We start from the raw sequence: 18,335 nt of genomic DNA, 5'->3' as shown, positions 1-18,335 counted from the left end.
AGGTGGTGCCTACAAATGTTGCGGTCGTCAATTCTACTAAGTCCACAACAGCCATGTTTGATTTGACACAACGCTACACGGTCCAAAATAATTTAGTACATTAGTACCAAATGAATTAGCACTAAATTGAGACACAAGACTGAAATAGTACTCTAACTAATCTGCTAAAGTGTCTAACTTCTGGTGTTTTTGAAAGTTACCAAACAGTTTCAGGTCCCTGACATCCTCTTTCTGGGCTGACTGACCATGATTTATGTGTTGCTGGGAAAATAAAGATTAGATTGTAAACAAATCTTTGACCGAAAAGCGGTGCTGGGAAAAATCTTCAGAAGTTCACAAGACTTTTTTGTGTCCAAGATTATTTAACCTCGGATGTCACTGTTGTTCAGGCAGAGCACTGAAACCGTGCTCATGTCAGCCGATCAGTATCAGCTTTCACATCGTCATTAGCTTACTGACGGATCATACACTCAGCTCCCAGCTGACTAGAATAATCCAAACCATTGTTCTAGTCTGAATTTAAAATCTGTCACATTACTACTGCATTGCCAACACCTCCTCCACTACCCCTTTCTCCTTGTCATGTCATTGAAGCTTTAGTTATCTTGCTAAGCTCAATGTCCACATGCATTTCTGTACCCGAGGCTGTATCCTAAGTGTCCGGGGGATTAACTCTCAGTGGAATCCTCAGACACTTTGAGAGCTCCCTCCAAGAGCAGAGGCTATTTCTGCCAAATCTAACTGTTACAGCATTTGCAGTCAGTGGTCACTTCTTTGAATGAAGTATATTCGGTGGATGCTGGTATAACACTGTACTTTCATCATGTGTTACTGCAGCTTAGCAAGTTCTTGATGCCTGGAAAGCTTGAGTGACATGAGCCGAACTTCCATTCCAAGCAAGGCAAAAAAATACAGAGTGACTGATGAATCTCTACAAAGCTGCATGTGTCAGTATAAAGACCTGAGGTGTGGTGAGACTTACAGGTGCAGGGCCCTTCTTGATGGTTACGCTGGGTGTTGTTGCCCTCAGTGCTCCAGTGACACCATGGTAGTACCTGAAGCAGACCTGAGTCTCCGCTGTGGACGACACACAGGATATAAATGACGACGGAAGGAAAACGAAGCTAGAATTTGTTTCCTTTTATCAACATTCCCACTCTCCATCTTGTCGCTTGTTTACTTGGTTTTAAACTGCACCTGCTACGAAACAAAAAATGGGACTGATTGGGTGGTAATGATTGGTAAATACTGGTGCGGATACATTTTTAAATCATGTTTTGTTAGAACTGTACAGATGTTATGACATTTCCTTGGTGGACTTTGAATAATGAATGAACCCAAATGAAACTTGAAATTGCACATGTATATTAATCAGTGATGGCAACATAACATTACATAAAACATGTTCTCTGTTTTTATAATTAAATAAGTTGAAACAAGATATTTTAGCAGCAAATTTTATGTTAGGGGACATATAAATCCTTTATTACTTAATTCAATTTCCTGAGTAATCTGTGACAGCTGACAGGTGAAATGAATTACTTCTGCACTCTATCAGAAAACAGGAGGTTTGGGGGACACAAGCAGATTAAGGTCATAGTAAAGCCCCATGTTTTTCTGCTAGTTTGGCCAGACAGATGCTTTAACAAGAAGTGAGCACAGCAACACACCATGCAAGCTGACCGGATGGAACAATGTAACAGAGGAAAAGACACAAAATATTGTCCTTTCAGTAGTTTGGTAACATTTACTTGTACATTATTTAACCAGTTAAAGTGGTCAGTTCAAGCACTCACTAAGAAATATGTAGAAAACCTGGGGAAAACCTGGGGAGATTTAAGGATCCTATTAAATGCTTGTGACCAAATGACAAAAACATAAATTGACAAAATATCTATAGTAAGAAGTGTTGGTGTAGGACTGGTTTTAGTCCGTATAGGTTAGAATCAGTGTAGAAAGTAAAAGACAGGAATCATTACATGATATTTGTTCTAATTATCATCCCTGTCCACTCCAATAGGAAGGATATAATGCTCTCTGACCAAATACAAATCATTTTATTGACGATATGATAAACACTACGTGACCCATTTAGAGTAGAAATCGAAGGAAAACTCAGTTTTAGATGGATGAAATGCGGTTTTCATATTACAAATGGGCTTTTGGTTCCTTATTTATCAGGCGCTTCAGAGTGAGACATCTACTTTTAGGATTAAAAGTCCAACAAAAAAATGTCAAGTCTAACAGGTCCCCTGATGCCAGGATATGGTGTTTAAGCAAAGGGAGTTTTAGAGTGAAAATCTGTTTTGAGAACACTTAACAAGCTTACAAAGAGATCATTTTCACAACAACAAAATCATCTTAGAGTGTGATCTTGCGCATGTCCAGAGGAGACCATGTGTGCTCACAACATTACATACAGCAGGCACGTTGTAGCTGTGCTTAAGTGAAGATTCTGTCAGAACCAACAATTTGACCAATCACAGTTCAGACTGTGATTGCACTAATGGACCTCAGAAATTAATGTGCGTGACGACAGTCCTCAGTGAGAACTCATTTCATATATCTCTTGTATTTATCATGTTTTTGTCTTGTCAGTTAATAACATCATCAGAGACATGTTCATAAGATGCATTACCCAGAACTGGGTGACATTAATAGCAGCAATGACTAATCGACAGAAATGGATTCAACTATTTGTTAATCCTTTCAGCTCCACAAATGTGAAGCCAAACGTCAAGGAGAAAAATGTTAACAACGGAAACAGAAGGCACGTTTTAATAAATGAAAAAGCAGCTGGCTTTTTATCTGACATTAATACCGCTGTCGACAGGACGACCTCAACCTAAATTAGGCTGTACTCCTTTTCTAATTCAATTTCATGTATATAAGGTGATATGTCTGTAGTAGTAGCATCACTTTTCTTTCAGGGTATTTGGTAGTGGTATATACCAGCTGTACTATTTGTATCAGTTTTAATATATGGTTACAATGCTGTTTTGAGGGCCTCTCCTTGCTGACAAGAATACATTTTTGAGGGGAAGTGGAACACTTGACTCAGTTTAACAAAACACCTCCACTCATATAAAGCAGAAGCTTTTGGAACAGGCACCTGCACCTGTGATATACAGGTTGGTCCTACTGAGTGGAAACACCTGCCTGGTTTCTGTTTTTGCATCTGCGTGGTCTCTCACTCACATACACAATTCTCCATCTCCCTAAAGGCAGGAATTGTAAACCATTTGTGACTGTCTTCCTGTGCCCGCTCTTTCCCTCCCTCCATCCCTCCCTCCCTCTCTCTTATGATGAGGCTCTGTAAAAAGGCCTGTTACTTTTGCAGAGAATGTGACAGCACTAAGTGGGCTCACAGGCTCAGTCCGCTTTATTCTTTGAGACAGAATACAAAAACTGAGCAGTAAAACTGGAGAAAACATTAAGATAACTAATATCTTGATACATTTTTTTACAGTTATTTTTCTGGAAATTAAGTAGCAATAATAATGGTCCAATGTAGGCAGTGCATCAGGCTGTAACACGTTCAAAAGAGGATCAAAAGGTTCAGATCCTGCTACTGTCGTGCAGCAGCTTGATGCGCACGAAGCAAAAAGCTTTAACCTTTGTGAGTAAGTATTCTAAGTTACAGCCGTTGTTGTGATCACTGGTCTGCCTCACCTGCAATTCATCTACCTACCTGAAACTTGAGCAGAAAGCACACGTCAAAGTTTGGGACAAATTACTGGGAAAGAAGTCACAGAGAGCTGAATCCGGAAAGTAGGGGGGTGGGAAGCAACAATTGTGTTGAGTGCGAGAGACTTGTGCGTTTTCGATGCGCTGTGAGTGGGCACATTGTCATGTTGGAGGACCACAGTGCCATCCCGCCACGGTTCAGGTTGTTTGCACCAAATGTTTTCCCTAAGATGCCTCAGAATATCGCAGCACAACCCCGCAAATGTCAAAAGAAAACAACCTGGTTGCCCGACTGACCTGATATGATTTGGTTGTGGACAGCGACGCTCTGCCCCTTGGAGATATGTTACTCCAAATACCTCTCTGGGGCTCATTGCTTTATTTTAATCTGTTGCAGATTTCCAGTGTGTGACACCGAATTTGACGTGCACCCTATGGTCATGTCCACAGAGAAATCGCAGACGCATCTGGATCACTGCTCACAAAAGCATGTGGAACTCAGGTGCTGATTTGGATTAAGCGTATTTACTCACAAAGGTTAAAGTCATTTGTACTTTCTTTCACTGCTTTTCTGTTGTTTCTGACACTCAAAGAAAAAAATTAAGGGCTGGTTTAATTTTACACACACAAAAATGGACGCTGGGTACACAAGACAGCTAATAAAATTTGGATGGAAGGGAACAATCGGCTTAACAGCATCACATTAGCGGTTTATGGAAGACTTTAACTCAAATGGATTTTAATGAGAAACTTATTTCCTTGGAGGAAAACTGTTTTCTGCTCAAAAATAAAAGAAAAAGAGACATGTGTTATGATACTTACAGTCACTGAAGTGGGAGCTGGAATCAATTTTCCAAACTATCTGTCCCTTGTGAGATCCATTGATGCCCCGGTTTTTATAGTCCAGAAAGTTCTCTGACAGAGTTTCATCTGGAAAGTAAGATAAAACTGTTAAAACCAACTAATGAATTTCTTCTATCTCATATATCTCTTATATTGTTAACATACTAGCAATTGATAATTAAAACACATTTACTAAGCGCAACTGAGACTGCTGGCAGTATTATTAGTTCTGGAAATATTAAGCTATAAACTAAAATGCTGGACAAACTGAGATTTGGACTTAATGATGGTGCTCAATGAGAAGTCAGGGGATCAAAGAAATTACAAATCAGCCTCTGGGGATGATGAATGTCAGCAGCAAATTGTTAAGATTTTAAAGATAAAATCAAAAAAAATGCTTCGAGGTGGCATTACAGGAAAACTTCCGCTCTTCATTCCTTTATTTTGTATTTCCTATAGACTGATCTGGCAGCTCAGGCGTTTGCCCCCCGTTGCTCTCCCCTGGTTGAGACTGTGGCCGGCGGGTCCAGTGGTTTGTCTTGCAAGACGGGGGTCACAGTCAAAAACCTTTTCTAGTCTGGGCCTCGTTCCCCACCAGATAACCGTGTGTCCCCCACCTCCTCCACCTAAATGACACCCTGAGGGCAGCCTCCTTCAAGGGATGACAGACTTGACGTTGGGATGTGTGTTTGAGGCACGCATTATTTTTCATAATGCAAAAAAATAAAGAATAAAATATTAAATAAATTGAATTACTTGGATAACCTCATCCCAACATCTGTGATCTAGAAATACGAAATTTGTATGTTCAGATTTCGAGATTTGAGATTTATACTGCCAAATCATAATGTGATGACCATCACAACAACACTGATACATTACAGACAGGTTATTACTCATTCTGTATAGTTTTCTCTTACTTTACATGCAGCTATACATACATCATCAGTTACTGTAACAAGTCTTACCTCATTGCAGAGAGTGAAAAAAAAGAACGATGGCTAAACATGATCTAAATACTTTAAGACAAAAAATATGTACTTTTTACTTTGGATGTAGCTTGTATGGGATTATTTTAGGGGCTAATGTCATTAAATATGGTTTAAACTAAAACATTCAAAGTCATCAAGTCATATCTCACTGACCAACAAGATACATTCCGATCCAGTCTCCAGCATCCACTTCCTCTTTGATGTCCCATGTGATCACCAGGTCTTCAGACTGGCTGATGGTGTAGTGGGAGCAGCTGATGGTGAGGGTGGAGCGGGCATCAGGGGAGACCAGGTCAGTGTCGCTGGTGGAGCGCGACAGACCCAACATGAAGGCCTCCTGGTTCAGACCATTGACAGCGTAGGTCTCCGGACCATAGCTGTGACGAACCGCATCCTTGCAGCGCTGGCGGGTCTGGCTGCTGCGGGTCGGGGAGGCCATGGCCGCCAGGCCCAGGATCCGATTCTGGTACAAGTTCTGCAACAAAATGCACAGCATGATGCTTTCAGCCAAATAAAAAGGTGAAAGGTGAAGGTGATTCAACGAGAAAGCACACACATGAATTCATGTTTCTGTTCTCTTATTTACCAGCTTTGTCATCTCAGAGATCTTTGTACAGCATGTGTGTTGCATAATTTGTATTGTATGTGGTTGAGGAAGGACTCGTTTTTAACAAGTGGTGTTTATGAATTGGGTAATTGGTAATAATAATACATGCTTAATGTACCAATATTAGGGAATAAAAATGTCCATTGTCCACAACATACACAATGATGCTACTACATCTGTAATATCATCACGAATGTTGTTGGATGCATATCTGTGGTAGATTAATCTCTGATTGGTCATCAAGGCTCTAATTTCTAAAGAGGTTGTTGTAGTATGTGAAGTATGTGTTGTTTAAAATAAGTGAAATATATCAAAATATACTCAGCAATATGAGTTCCAATGCATTGATGACGTATTTGAGTTTATGTTACTAATTTAAATGGACATGCATGTCAGTGTGTAAAAGAAGACTGAATTCAAACATTACTTTCCTTCCTTTCATGTGTACGTTTCCTGCTAAAAGCACAGCAGCTTGTGTTGGCCAACACAACACCAGTGTGTGAATCTGAATGAAGCAGCTTGCTTTTTAACTGTGACCAGCAGCTGAAAAGCAAGCTGCTAAATTAGTCCGATAACCAATGATAGAGAAGCTTTACAAATACAAAAGTGGAAAAGCTCATTCACAACAATCGAGACTTGTTTGGGGGGTGGGGGGGTTGTATTTTAAATATTCTATTATTTCTAAAACTGTGTTACTACAACCTAAAACAACAGTGGACCAGTCTCACCTGGCTGGAACCTCCTCTGTTTATTAAGGTCAGTATCTGTGATTCAGCTTAACCACAAACTGGATATGATGCACATCAAGTGCACATTCTCTATTTTGTGACATAATAGAAATTATATTTTACATATTTACTTAAAGGTATGTATAAAAAAAAAAAAAAAAAAAAAAAAAAAATGAAATAAATCCTGTAGGGAATCCTATAGGGATATTAGCCGAGGCCGAGAATAAGAACGTAAGAGAACAAGTCCTCGTGCGGTCCTGCTGAAGAATAAAGCACATCTCTCACTGTCTTCATGACACATGTTTGGCATAACCAATACAAAATGTAATTTGTTAAATTTGTTATTTTATAGATACAAACTTGGTTAAATAAACCACTTAATGTAATGAAATACTAAGAGCATGTGGTGGAACAGCCAAAGTGTGTGTCATACTCCCGTGACTGCACTGGAGGATGTTTGACGCTCGAAGACACTCGTGCAGACATTTTTACCAAAAATGATAAAGTCCACAGAGAGGAAGTTGTATGTGGTCGGATGGAACAAACACAAGACTTTCCCCCACCAGACCGCTTTTCAAGTCTGTGAGAAAGCAAAAGTCAACAATAATTTCTTTGAAGTAGCATAAGTAATTTACTTATATAATGATTAAATGGTAAGTACTTGATCACCTTTTGGTCTCAAAGTGCTTTAACATGGTTTTCTCATTCACACACACTAATGAGACAGATCACCATGCAAGGTGCTGCCATCAGGAGAACATTCACACACCAATGGTACACCATCAGGAGCAACTTAGGGTTTGGTGTCTTGCTCAAGGACACTTGGGCATGTGGACAGGAAGAGCTGGGGATTGAACCACCAACCTTCTGATTAGTGTGCAACCCACTCTACTGTCTGAGCCACAGCCTCCCAGTTATTACATTACATATTTAACATATGCGTTATGCACCGTTTCTGACCTGATGTTACCTAAATTAGTTATTTGAACCCAAACCGTGATCTTTTTGGTGCCTAAACCTAATCACGTGGCTTTGGATGGTACAAACCTAAAGCACCTAACTTTTCACGCCCTGGTGAGTCAAAATGATTGACTTCTAATCATCTAGTGGACTGGCAGGTGTATAAGACCCTTTGGAGTGGACATATTTCCTTATTCTCAGAAGTGGTCTCGAGTTTGTCCTCCAGTTTCCGTCAGCAGAAAATGTTCCAGCCAATTTATTTCAATGCAAAGCAGATGTCCTGATCTCTCCCTTTACAACTGTTTAACCTAGAAAAGTGTCTCTTACACAAAATCAACATGCGGCAAAGAGATGTTAAAAAACTGTATAAAGCAACAAAATCCAAGGTTTACTGTCTGTCGTTGGATTTTACATCCAACACAGAAAACCTTTCTGAAGCTGGTGTCATAAATCACATCATGTTAACGTGATGAAACTTGTTCACAGCAATTTGTAGAGATATTATTTGGACATTCGCGCAAACACACAAATGGACTGTACAAACCCAAAAGGAACATGCAAGTGTGCAAGCATCAAAACATGTTTTGGACCAATGCACACAAAAGCTATTAAGTGGGCAAAAAGCCATCATTAAGGCAGTTTAGTGAGGTGGTGGGTGATGAGAGTGACACCGAAGCGACTGGTCGTTTGAGGGAAGGAGACGTCCATCCAAAGCAATTTAGTTTTTCGTTTTAACATTAAATATTTAAATAAAGAATGTGAGTCCAGGAATGTTTGCAGAGTAATTCATGTGGAATGGATGGTTGAATTGGAGCAGAGGGCGGCACATACAGTAAATTCCCTTGGTCAGTTTGTTGATGATAGTAAGTGGATCTGTTCAATTTGGAGGTTTCACTGTCATCTGGGTCAACTCTGGCTCTGAGGTACAGAACCCTGGTGTCTGCTCGACAACCGTCCGGCATTAGCTCTCTGAGATGATCAATTGGTTTAAAACAAATTGTACATATATTTAAGGCTTTGGGATGGCCTGGGATTGCATGACTGCGTGCTTTGTAAAATCTCTCAGTCCATATAACAACATACATTTCGGCATTATAACATTTGGGATTATTGTGGATCCGTTTGTTCAACAAAATGCCACAAAATTTGATGTGCTGAATGTCGTTTTGAACACTATTTTGGAAACGTTTTAGCAATATTAAATGTACTTCTATTGAGTTTTATTTATATGGCACCAAATCACATCACAAGCCATCACAGCAGAGCACCTAACATAGTAATGTCTGTACAATGTTACAGTAGACATGCAGTGTATTTGTATGGTGACAGCTGCTCTATGTGGTCGTTTCCATGCCTTCCACACAGAATTGTAATTAACTGCAAAAGGTCCCTTAAATAGTGACTCTCCAGTCATAGATCAGCAATCGTAACTACGCATAGCAGGCTGGTCAAACTTTTATGTTTTTTTTATATTTTCTAATATTTTTTTATACAGCAGCATAACAAAGAATACACCTTAAGTTTTTCTCCTCTAACATAAGCTGCTAATGTTATCATGCTAACAGACGTTTCTAGAACTCAAATTCATTCAGGTGTTATCTCAAAAGCCAAAGAGCATAATGTATTATTAGATAATCTATTGGGATTGCAGGTTAAATTAGAAAAATTCAGGAGTTCAGAACTGGAACATCTTTGATCACTCAATCACTCATTCAGTGACATTATCATTGTGGTCCAGCCCAAAAGTGAAATATTGGTTGGTGATGGTATTTAGAAATGACTTCAGTGAGCAACATTCAGTTATTGCCAGTAAGACCCTGTAAATGTGAACCTTCCTGAGCCTGTAAACATGCTTTTAAGGTGTGGTGTGACCCAGTGAGAGTTCAGTGTCTGTTCAGTGTGGAAGCTTTGATCATTTCAAGATGCAGCCTCATTACCAGAAAGCCCAAACATGAGAGAGAGAGTTTACCATCATGCGAGCTCAGATCAGATCAGATCAGATCAGAGGATGCTCCAGTTAGAAAGCAGCTTCGGCGTACGACTCAGCCGGCCCTGACGGATCGGTCTAAATGCTGAAGCCTTTTGTGCATGAAAATTGGTGATGAAGCACGGTTATCTGCACGCACAGCGCTACTTATTAATGTGTTGGCTTGTGCCACCATGACATATTAATATCAGTGAAAAGCCAGCATTATTAGGAAGTTATTACAATACTTTTTTTTGTTTAATTGTTTTTCTACTGTTAATTTATTATGGATTTTTTTTTTTTAAGTTCAAAAATGCAATACAGTCACATTATTTTTTTGGCAAGCAAATGATCACATTTAAAGGCACCGAACGTTAAAACTAAATATGCTGTACATATATGTTTGTATTAGCACCAACCGTTCAACATCCCATAATCTACTGACAAACTGTAGGCTGGGTGGAGGTAAGCAGGCAAATGTAGGAGGTGGTGGGTGATGGTGGATGATGGTGGGTGATGGTGGGTGGGAGGGAGGGGGCACTGACCTTGAAACTATAGAGCTGCATCAGCATAATGACCAGTCAACTCAAAGCAGACCAAAACCTGAGGGAAGTGGGAGGAGAAGGGCGGCGTGTTACAAACCACAGAAACAAAAACCAGAGGCAACAAATGTAGCTGGTGGAAGTGTGGCATCTGTGTGGCCTCATGTTAAAGGAAAAAAACAAAAACAAAACGTCATCATCATCCTTTCATACTTCATCTTTGCCAGATAAAAATATGAATAATTGAGCGGAAGGAGGAGCACAGATGGACAAACAAGGGGAAACAGGACGAAACAGAGAGACAGAGACAATGGTGAAACGAGGACAACACAGATACAACAAACACAGCATCTCATGATGTTTAACTTCAAATATATTCATCACAAGCAACAAAAACAACATCTCATCAGTTTGCATGTGCATCTATGGATGGTCACATGGTTTGTGTTGCTGCAGTTTAAAGGCAAGCCTGCAAAAGGAAAAAAAAATATTAGCAAACAATGTGGTCCGGTGAATGCTGTTGTTTGTGTCCTGAATTCACTGCAGTACTCTTCAACACCTCACTGAGTGTTTATCAGAGGACCTCCGGTGATTTAATGAATCGTGCTCAAAAGATGTAATGAGGCTAATGGAGGAGTAAGGGACATGTTGATCAAGTGCACGTCCGTGCAGTGCTGAGAGGAACGCTCATCAGGAGGATGACGTGAAAAAAGGTCAACCCAGAATGTCCAGAGTAAAAGCAGAGCTCTCAGGTGAAAAGCTAAGCAACAGCTGTTTTTCGTATTGGCACAGGCTGCCCACCGCCAACACCGACCTGCGATGGTTAAAGAGTGAAGTATTCAGTTTGTTAATGTCCTTCAGGTGAACAGAAGATACGACTATTCACATGGCCAGAAATCCTTTCCAAACCATTAAATGGGCAGGCAGCTGCCTGTTCTCATCCATGCCCCCACCAGCACTCAGCATCACTGAGCATGACTTCTCCCAAACCTTTACTCCTCTACGGTTTTTATCTACCAGGCAGCCACTTCACCCGTTTAGGTCGAGTCCCATTGCTGTGCTATCAGTGTTGTCGAAGGGCTTCTGTGGATCTACTGAAATGAGACTTCATAATAAACTCCCTGTTCTATTCTATTGCCCAATATAATAGGCTGCAAGCATGTTTTTTGTTGACATATTGAAGGAAGGTCTGACCTCTGACCCTGGAGAGGAAGCCCTAATCTGAAATGGTAGAATCCATTTTCAGTTACCCCCTATCCTGATGTCGACATGTTCTTACCGCCCCCTCTGTATTATCTTACCATAGGGACTAACAATTAGCACACTGACGTAGGAGGACAAATGTATCAACGCAAATCTTTGACATATATGCAAATTAGTAAGAGCACAAAGAAATACTATAGAAAGGTTTAAATCTCTACAGTCTTCATTAGTTACGCACTGGCGTATTAGTGTGGTGCCGTAACCAGCTCCTCTAACACACATGTATCCTAATCTCCTGGGAAATATCCCCGCTCGTTCTTCCTACTTGATCTGACACTCATGTAATGAATTGGTATAATCACATTGGAGATAGCATGATTGTCATTTCAGTGCACATGTAAAGCACACGAACCCTCCACTCTGCAGCTGTTCCATTTTCCACGTTTACTGAAAACTGATATGTACTTTCAATACTGTTTCATGAAAAAGGTACCTGAAGGTACATGGTCAGTTACTACAGCCTGGTACAATGAAATATCAGTTTTGCTGCCAATGGTGGACCGACTCTCCTGAGAGAAGTGGATCATTCAGTATGGTTCCTATTGTAGAGGGACGGATGGTGACAAACACTCAACACATGACATCTTCAATCTATCTTGAAGGTCCTTCTCCACTTAACCTCATGGTCAAGACTTCAAGAAGTCTGAGTGCTCTGAGATGAAATAGTTTTGTATATAACTGCCTCTGTTGGGTTGACATTCAGGTGAACCAATAAGATAAAACATGTTAACTAGGGAGCATTAGAGGGGCCTTTAGACGTATTTACAACCTTTGAACAGAACCAGGCTCATTGTTTGACTCTGCTTCTAGCCATTATGTACAGCTAACTATCTATATCTGTACAGTACTCTCAGAATGATTTTTCCCCAGCAGATCATGTCAAAGCTGGACAGCATCATTTACAACCCAGCAGCAATCAATACAGAATGGCCTCATGGCGATTAGCTAGCAGCAGAGGACTGTCAATGCAGTTCATCCAATATCAAATAATCTCCTGTAACGACAGCTGAGAGTTAAAACATCTTAAAAATGAAATAAGCATCTACATACCCTTCCTTAATTTAATATTGAGTAAAGAGATATTATGGCCTGTAGATAAAAGAAAGACTGTTTTATGTTTGTTTATATCCCCTTATGGCACGTGTCAGCATAATACTCGTCATACAATCGACTGCTGCTAACTAATAACTGAAGGTGCTCCGATCGATCGGTCCGTATCAGCTCCAGAAAGTTTGACCTGCGGTCTCCAAAGAGCAGATCAGAGGATCCGATCACAGGACGTGGAACTCTTTGCTTGTAGCTGAATGGCCTCACGGGCAGCACCGGCCTGACAGTACATCAAGGTGTCTGAAAAAGGTTGTTTTTTTTCTTCTAATTAATAAAAAGGATACAGAGAGGTATTTCCCTGACCAGAGCAGCAGAATGGCGACACGAGTTAAGGAAAGAAGCACGAGCTGCTCTTCGCATGCTCCGTGTGCCGAGACACCAAAATTGCAAATGCACCTGGATCTGCGCTGCACCGGGTATGAAAATAGAGCCTTCGGTGTGCACCTTCCTTTAGAAAACTGCTGTTAAACATGTTCAGAAGTGCGATGGCAGGGATGGAAACTAGTCCATTACTATTCAAAGGGATTCGGTATCACTGCTACACAAACAGAAAGAGAGAGAAACTCACTGAAGCCTCTGACAAAGCTGATGAAGAGCCTGTATTTGGCTTTCATCTTTGAGATGTGTCTGGTGACAATGCCAGCCATTGATTGCTGAGCTGTAGACGGACCATCTACCCTTAAATGAATGTCCATACTGTAGTTGTGGCAGACTTACAAGCTTTACCTGGCAGAATTTGCGCTGTACCTCATTTTCTTTTTTTCTTTTTTTTTACAGGAGTTCCACACAAATATTTTTTCTCCAGCTGCAGTTCTCGTTGCACGTTTCTCCCCCGTTTGCACCGTGGCAATTAATCTCACCGAGCCACACACACTCCACCGCCGAGCCACACACACTCCACCGCCGAGCCACACACACTCCACCGCCGAGCCACACACACTCCACCGCGCCGAGCCACACACACTCCACCGCCGAGCCACACACACTCCACCACCGAGCCACACACACTCCACCGCCGAGCCACACACACTCCACCGCCCCGAGCCACACACACTCCACCACCGAGCCACACACACTCCACCGCCGAGCCACACACACTCCACCGCCGAGCCACACACACTCCACCGCCGAGCCACACACACTCCACCGCCGAGCCACACACACTCCACCGCCCCGAGCCACACACACTCCACCGCCGAGCCACACACACTCCACCGCCCCGAGCCACACACACTCCACCGCCGAGCCACACACACTCCACCGCCCCGAGCCACACACACTCCACCGCCGAGCCACACACACTCCACCGCCCCGAGCCACACACACTCCACCGCCGAGCCACACACACTCCACCGCCCCGAGCCACACACACTCCACCGCCGAGCCACACACACTCCACCGCCCCGAGCCACACACACTCCACCGCCCCGAGCCACACACACTCCACCGCAGCCTCGTAGCACTGCATGCCATGTTGTTTAATGGCAGCTTAATGTAGCCTGATGGCTCTACTGCAGCAGAGAGGAGGAAGTTCCAGTGGGCTGGTTAGCTCGCTTATTTTGAATGCCTGATCTTTTTTCAATTTTTTTTTTTCAAACTTGTAGTCTTCAGCACCGGCTGAAGCTAATTCCTAATAATATCTATATTATTAGGATCAGCCCATGTGACTGTCACTGTTACTTTAATGATAAAATGTGGGCGACAGATCCAAAACTGTGACTGTTTTGTCATGCCACACACACAAAAATAAATGTAGACGCCTGTTGTTATGCCGTCCCTGGTCTTCCCTGCACGGCCCATGTATAGAATAAACATAAAATAAAGCAATAAAGTCCCTTGAGTTTGTGGATACTGCTGGGTATTTTGCACACAATTCCAAATTCACGCAGGTCTACTGTTGTTAAAATGTGGTAAAGTCCGAAAGACTCTGACAGAGTTCAAAAGAGCTGCTGTTTCACACCCACAGCAAAAAAGTTCTTACAGTATGAGCCTTGATACAGCGTACTGATGCTCGCCGCAATCTGTTATCATAACAACCACAATCTATCTAATCATATATAACTAATCTCTAAAACAACTGTTCTTCAATTTTATTTTATTTTTAAACGAATGTTTCAGCTTCTGGCTTTCACAAAGACTAATAACAGCGGATTAAACACACATTCAAACATAAAACTCATGCCAACATTTTATCGCTCATCCAACATATATACAGGGGGGAGATTCCATCTCTGTCCGTGTCTCTCTCAGCAAAGTAGCACATATACTGCGAATCAATACAAATTCTATAAACAGCTCTTTATGATGAAAACAGCCAGCAGCCTCTCCAAGTATTTATCTGAGCTTTTTCTGCATTATGACTGGAACAAGGCAAGATTTAAAGACACAGTTCTGTTGCTCAGTTTCACTGCTGACGTGGTGAAATTATACACATTATTAGATGCTCCACTTTAAAATATGAACTGTGTGCACTGTAGGGTTGAAACAAAAAATAAATATCTTAATTATTGTAACAATTCATAGATTTTTTTTTGTTTTGTTTGATTTATGTACAAATTTAGGGAACAATGCTAACCACCCTGCCAGGAAGCAACATTTTGTCCTCCTCAGCATTAAAAACCCAATTATACAACATTTTCCATCATATTAGAGAAATAAATTCAGCAAATCCTCTCATTTAAGAAGCTGCAACCAGTGACTGTTAACTCAAGTATGAAAACAGTTGCAGATCCCTGTTCTCTTGATTAACTGACTAATTGTTAGCGCTCTACTCCATTATGATCATGTACCTTGCATTTATGATCGACTGTGTGCTTTCCTCTGGTTTGAAAGGGACAAACAGGCTTCTGTTTATGTTGTTACGTAATACGTAATTTGAACAAATGTATTTTGAAATTTGGTGACAGAAGCACCTCCAGGTAAAGCACTTTAAAATCAACATAGAGATATCAAGGTAATATGAGATGGCAAAAATTCAAACAGCAATGATGACCACTGACCATCAGGATTCCCTTTAATTACTCCCTCCGTATCACAAGATCCTAAACTACACTGATGATACCCTTGTTTGGTATGTTGTTGGTTTGATTGAAACCAGGTCTGAGAAATTATGATGGGCATTTTGACTGTTTTTTGACACTAATAAGCCATAATAATTAATAGAAACAAGAATGCACACATGAATTAACAGTGAAATAATCTGCAGCCACAACCCTTGTTTCTAAGCATCTAATCTTCATTCAGAAGTGGCAGGTTTTATATCATAATTGATAATAGTTTTGGTGAATGTCACAAATCTTTCTGTTAACAAACACCACACGTTTCTGTTTTGTCATGATTAACACATAAAAAAGACTGTTGGTTCTGCATGTGTCTGATCAGTATCACAGAGCTACATCACTGTACAAGAGGCTGAGTCACTCAAAGAAAAACCTGCCTTCGTCAATGTCATACTGGTGCTCTTTTGCATTTTCACAATGCTCACAGAAATGAAATGGAAACACAATCGAAGCAGCGTCTGTGTGGGGTTGCAGTGGGATAGGGAATAGTCCACATGCTTCAAAGGGTAGCATGAATAGAAGTAAATAACGACAGAGGATCTGGTAATAGGCCTGTTGTCATAGGACTAATTATCATCAACTGCCTGAATTCACCTCTGGGATAGAGCCAGCCAATGCAAAGCTTCATCCAATTAAAGCAGCTATCAAGACCAACATTACACAAAATAAAAGCTGCATATATGAGGCAATATGATCCTTAACTGGCACTAAACTATAGCAAGAGAAAAAATATACATACTCATGACTGTGTTCAAAATAGCTTGTGGGAAATCACTAGCATCCAGAAATAGAGCCGAACAACAAAATACCATAAACTAGTTTACCCTTCTTATTATTGGCAGAATTGATCTTGTGTTTCTAAAGCTTTTGGTAACACTTCACAATGAGAAGTAAAATGTAGCCTAAAAATCTCTACTATGTTAAATAATTTTAGATTTTTCTGCATTGTGGCAGTGGTTAGTGTTATGATGGTCACCTGGTAATAATTTACCATACTGACATCTTGACAACCACCATCCGTGGTGATAGGCAGCTCAAAGTCACATCTTTAAAAATGCTTCCGAAAATGTACATGTTCTTTGTTTTTAAACCTTCCTCGATAAAAACATCTGCATGACGTCAAAACACAAAGGCAAACAAAAGGAAATACACACGTTGCGTGTTGCTCTGGTTAGTAGCCTATTTAAGAGGATTTTGAGGATGGGAATCCCCCACAAAGAGGGAAGGGGGAAACCTCTCGTCACATACTCGTGGTAGGCTACTACATCCTTTATCAAGAGAAACTAGGGCGATGCTGTATGGCCCTGACATCTTTAGCGCAAACATATTACGCCAAACACCATTCAGGAAATCCATGAATTTAATGTTTCGCTGCTTACCGGAAAATGTAGATATTGAACATGAAAGATGACTCGGTGCATTCCCAGAATGGTACCCAATCTCTGATTCGGTTTATAACAAATAACTCACAATGACGTGATTTAGATAATCGATTTCATGTAATGTCAACTTAACAGAATGATGTTGCTCGCTGGCAACGGCAGAAAATTAAGCTAAAAGACAACCGTGTCTGGCCGAATGTAAACCACTTCTAAAAGGCAATTTCGTTGAAGTGCTGCTTGGTATATAATTGTGCTCCATGTTGCAGAAAGAAACCGAGGCAACCATATGTTTTTAAGTAATCTCGCATTGTGCTGCTACCGATAAATCACTCGGTGTTGACAGAATTCAGCGCATCGTTTCCTCCACACGGGAGAGAATGACACATAAGCGGGTTACACAGAATGGGCCGCTGCTGGAGACTGATAGGCTACATCAAGTTACCTCATACAGCAACAATGGAGACGACCTACCTGGGATAAAATAACCTGCCGGTGGATCATTCTCCAAAGGTAGGGGTGAGAACTCGAGGAGGTACACGTTTACTAATTTCCACGGAGCTCCATTTCGACGGTAAAGGGATGGGGGAACACATAAACAGCGTAGCGAGCAAGGGCCGATTAGGCACGCGAGAGAGGCTCGAGTCACATCCTTTCCTCTTTCGCTGGACCAAAATAAAGCGAGCCAGCGTGCAACGTACATGTTCCGCCCACCTCTAAAATTAGGCATTACAAAACCAAAGCCCGTGTCAATTCTGGTCCATATTTTTCATGGAAAATACAGTTGATCTTACTAACATGACACAAATATGTCTGTGAGAAATAGCTTTATCTGTTCTTTTGTTTTTCTGTCACTGTAGTCATTGCAACGTTAAAATGGGATTTTATTTTTAACGTTTCATTTCCGGTCAAATTCGAGATAAATTTGACTAACTTGACAGAGCTGGGTACCAATGTCTCACAGCCAATCAGAAAACGTTTTTTCCGCATCGCGTGCGCTGCCTCCTCGTCTCTGCCCCTCTCCACTCCACCTACTAACGCGCACGTAAACATGTAGCCTACATACATGCGCGACGTGGCACGCGCTCACATCCCATCCTCCCTTCTCGTGCATCCTTCTCACTGAGCTGCAATTGATACACGATGCACTTCAGCTCGCCTTCGGAGAAATACTGTTCACCTCAGATGTTAATATTAACTTT

At 41.2% G+C, this 18,335-nt stretch overlaps 1 protein-coding gene across 6 annotated transcripts in view; it reads right to left on the bottom strand.

Moving 5' to 3' along the window:
* The window catches only part of LOC138199293 (E3 ubiquitin-protein ligase HECW1), a 79,347-nt gene extending 61,559 nt beyond the window's left edge, over nucleotides 1-17,788 (bottom strand). For 2 of the 6 annotated variants that reach the window (XM_069151254.1, XM_069151258.1), the window contains exons 1-5: nucleotides 17,608-17,788; nucleotides 10,329-10,386; nucleotides 5,676-5,997; nucleotides 4,510-4,617; nucleotides 983-1,077 (exon numbers count right to left, since the gene is read on the bottom strand). In XM_069151254.1, the coding sequence (XP_069007355.1) occupies nucleotides 983-1,077; nucleotides 4,510-4,617; nucleotides 5,676-5,997; nucleotides 10,329-10,355 (552 nt within the window). In that variant the 5' untranslated portion in view covers nucleotides 10,356-10,386; nucleotides 17,608-17,788. Of the gene's footprint in view, nucleotides 1-982; nucleotides 1,078-4,509; nucleotides 4,618-5,675; nucleotides 5,998-10,328; nucleotides 10,387-13,412; nucleotides 13,638-17,607 lie in introns of those variants that run through there. The other 4 variants (XM_069151253.1, XM_069151257.1, XM_069151255.1 and 1 more) reach the window with 3 other exon arrangements.
* Between the last annotated feature and the right edge of the window lie 547 nt (nucleotides 17,789-18,335).

This window comes from Embiotoca jacksoni, unplaced genomic scaffold (genome assembly GCF_022577435.1).
Source record: "Embiotoca jacksoni isolate LCO1_2020_lvr unplaced genomic scaffold, fEmbJac1.0.p SCAF_17, whole genome shotgun sequence".
Classification (NCBI taxonomy): Eukaryota; Metazoa; Chordata; class Actinopteri; family Embiotocidae; genus Embiotoca; species Embiotoca jacksoni.
Note: the sequence above shows the minus strand (reverse complement) of the source record. Positions and strands in the feature narration are given on the sequence as shown.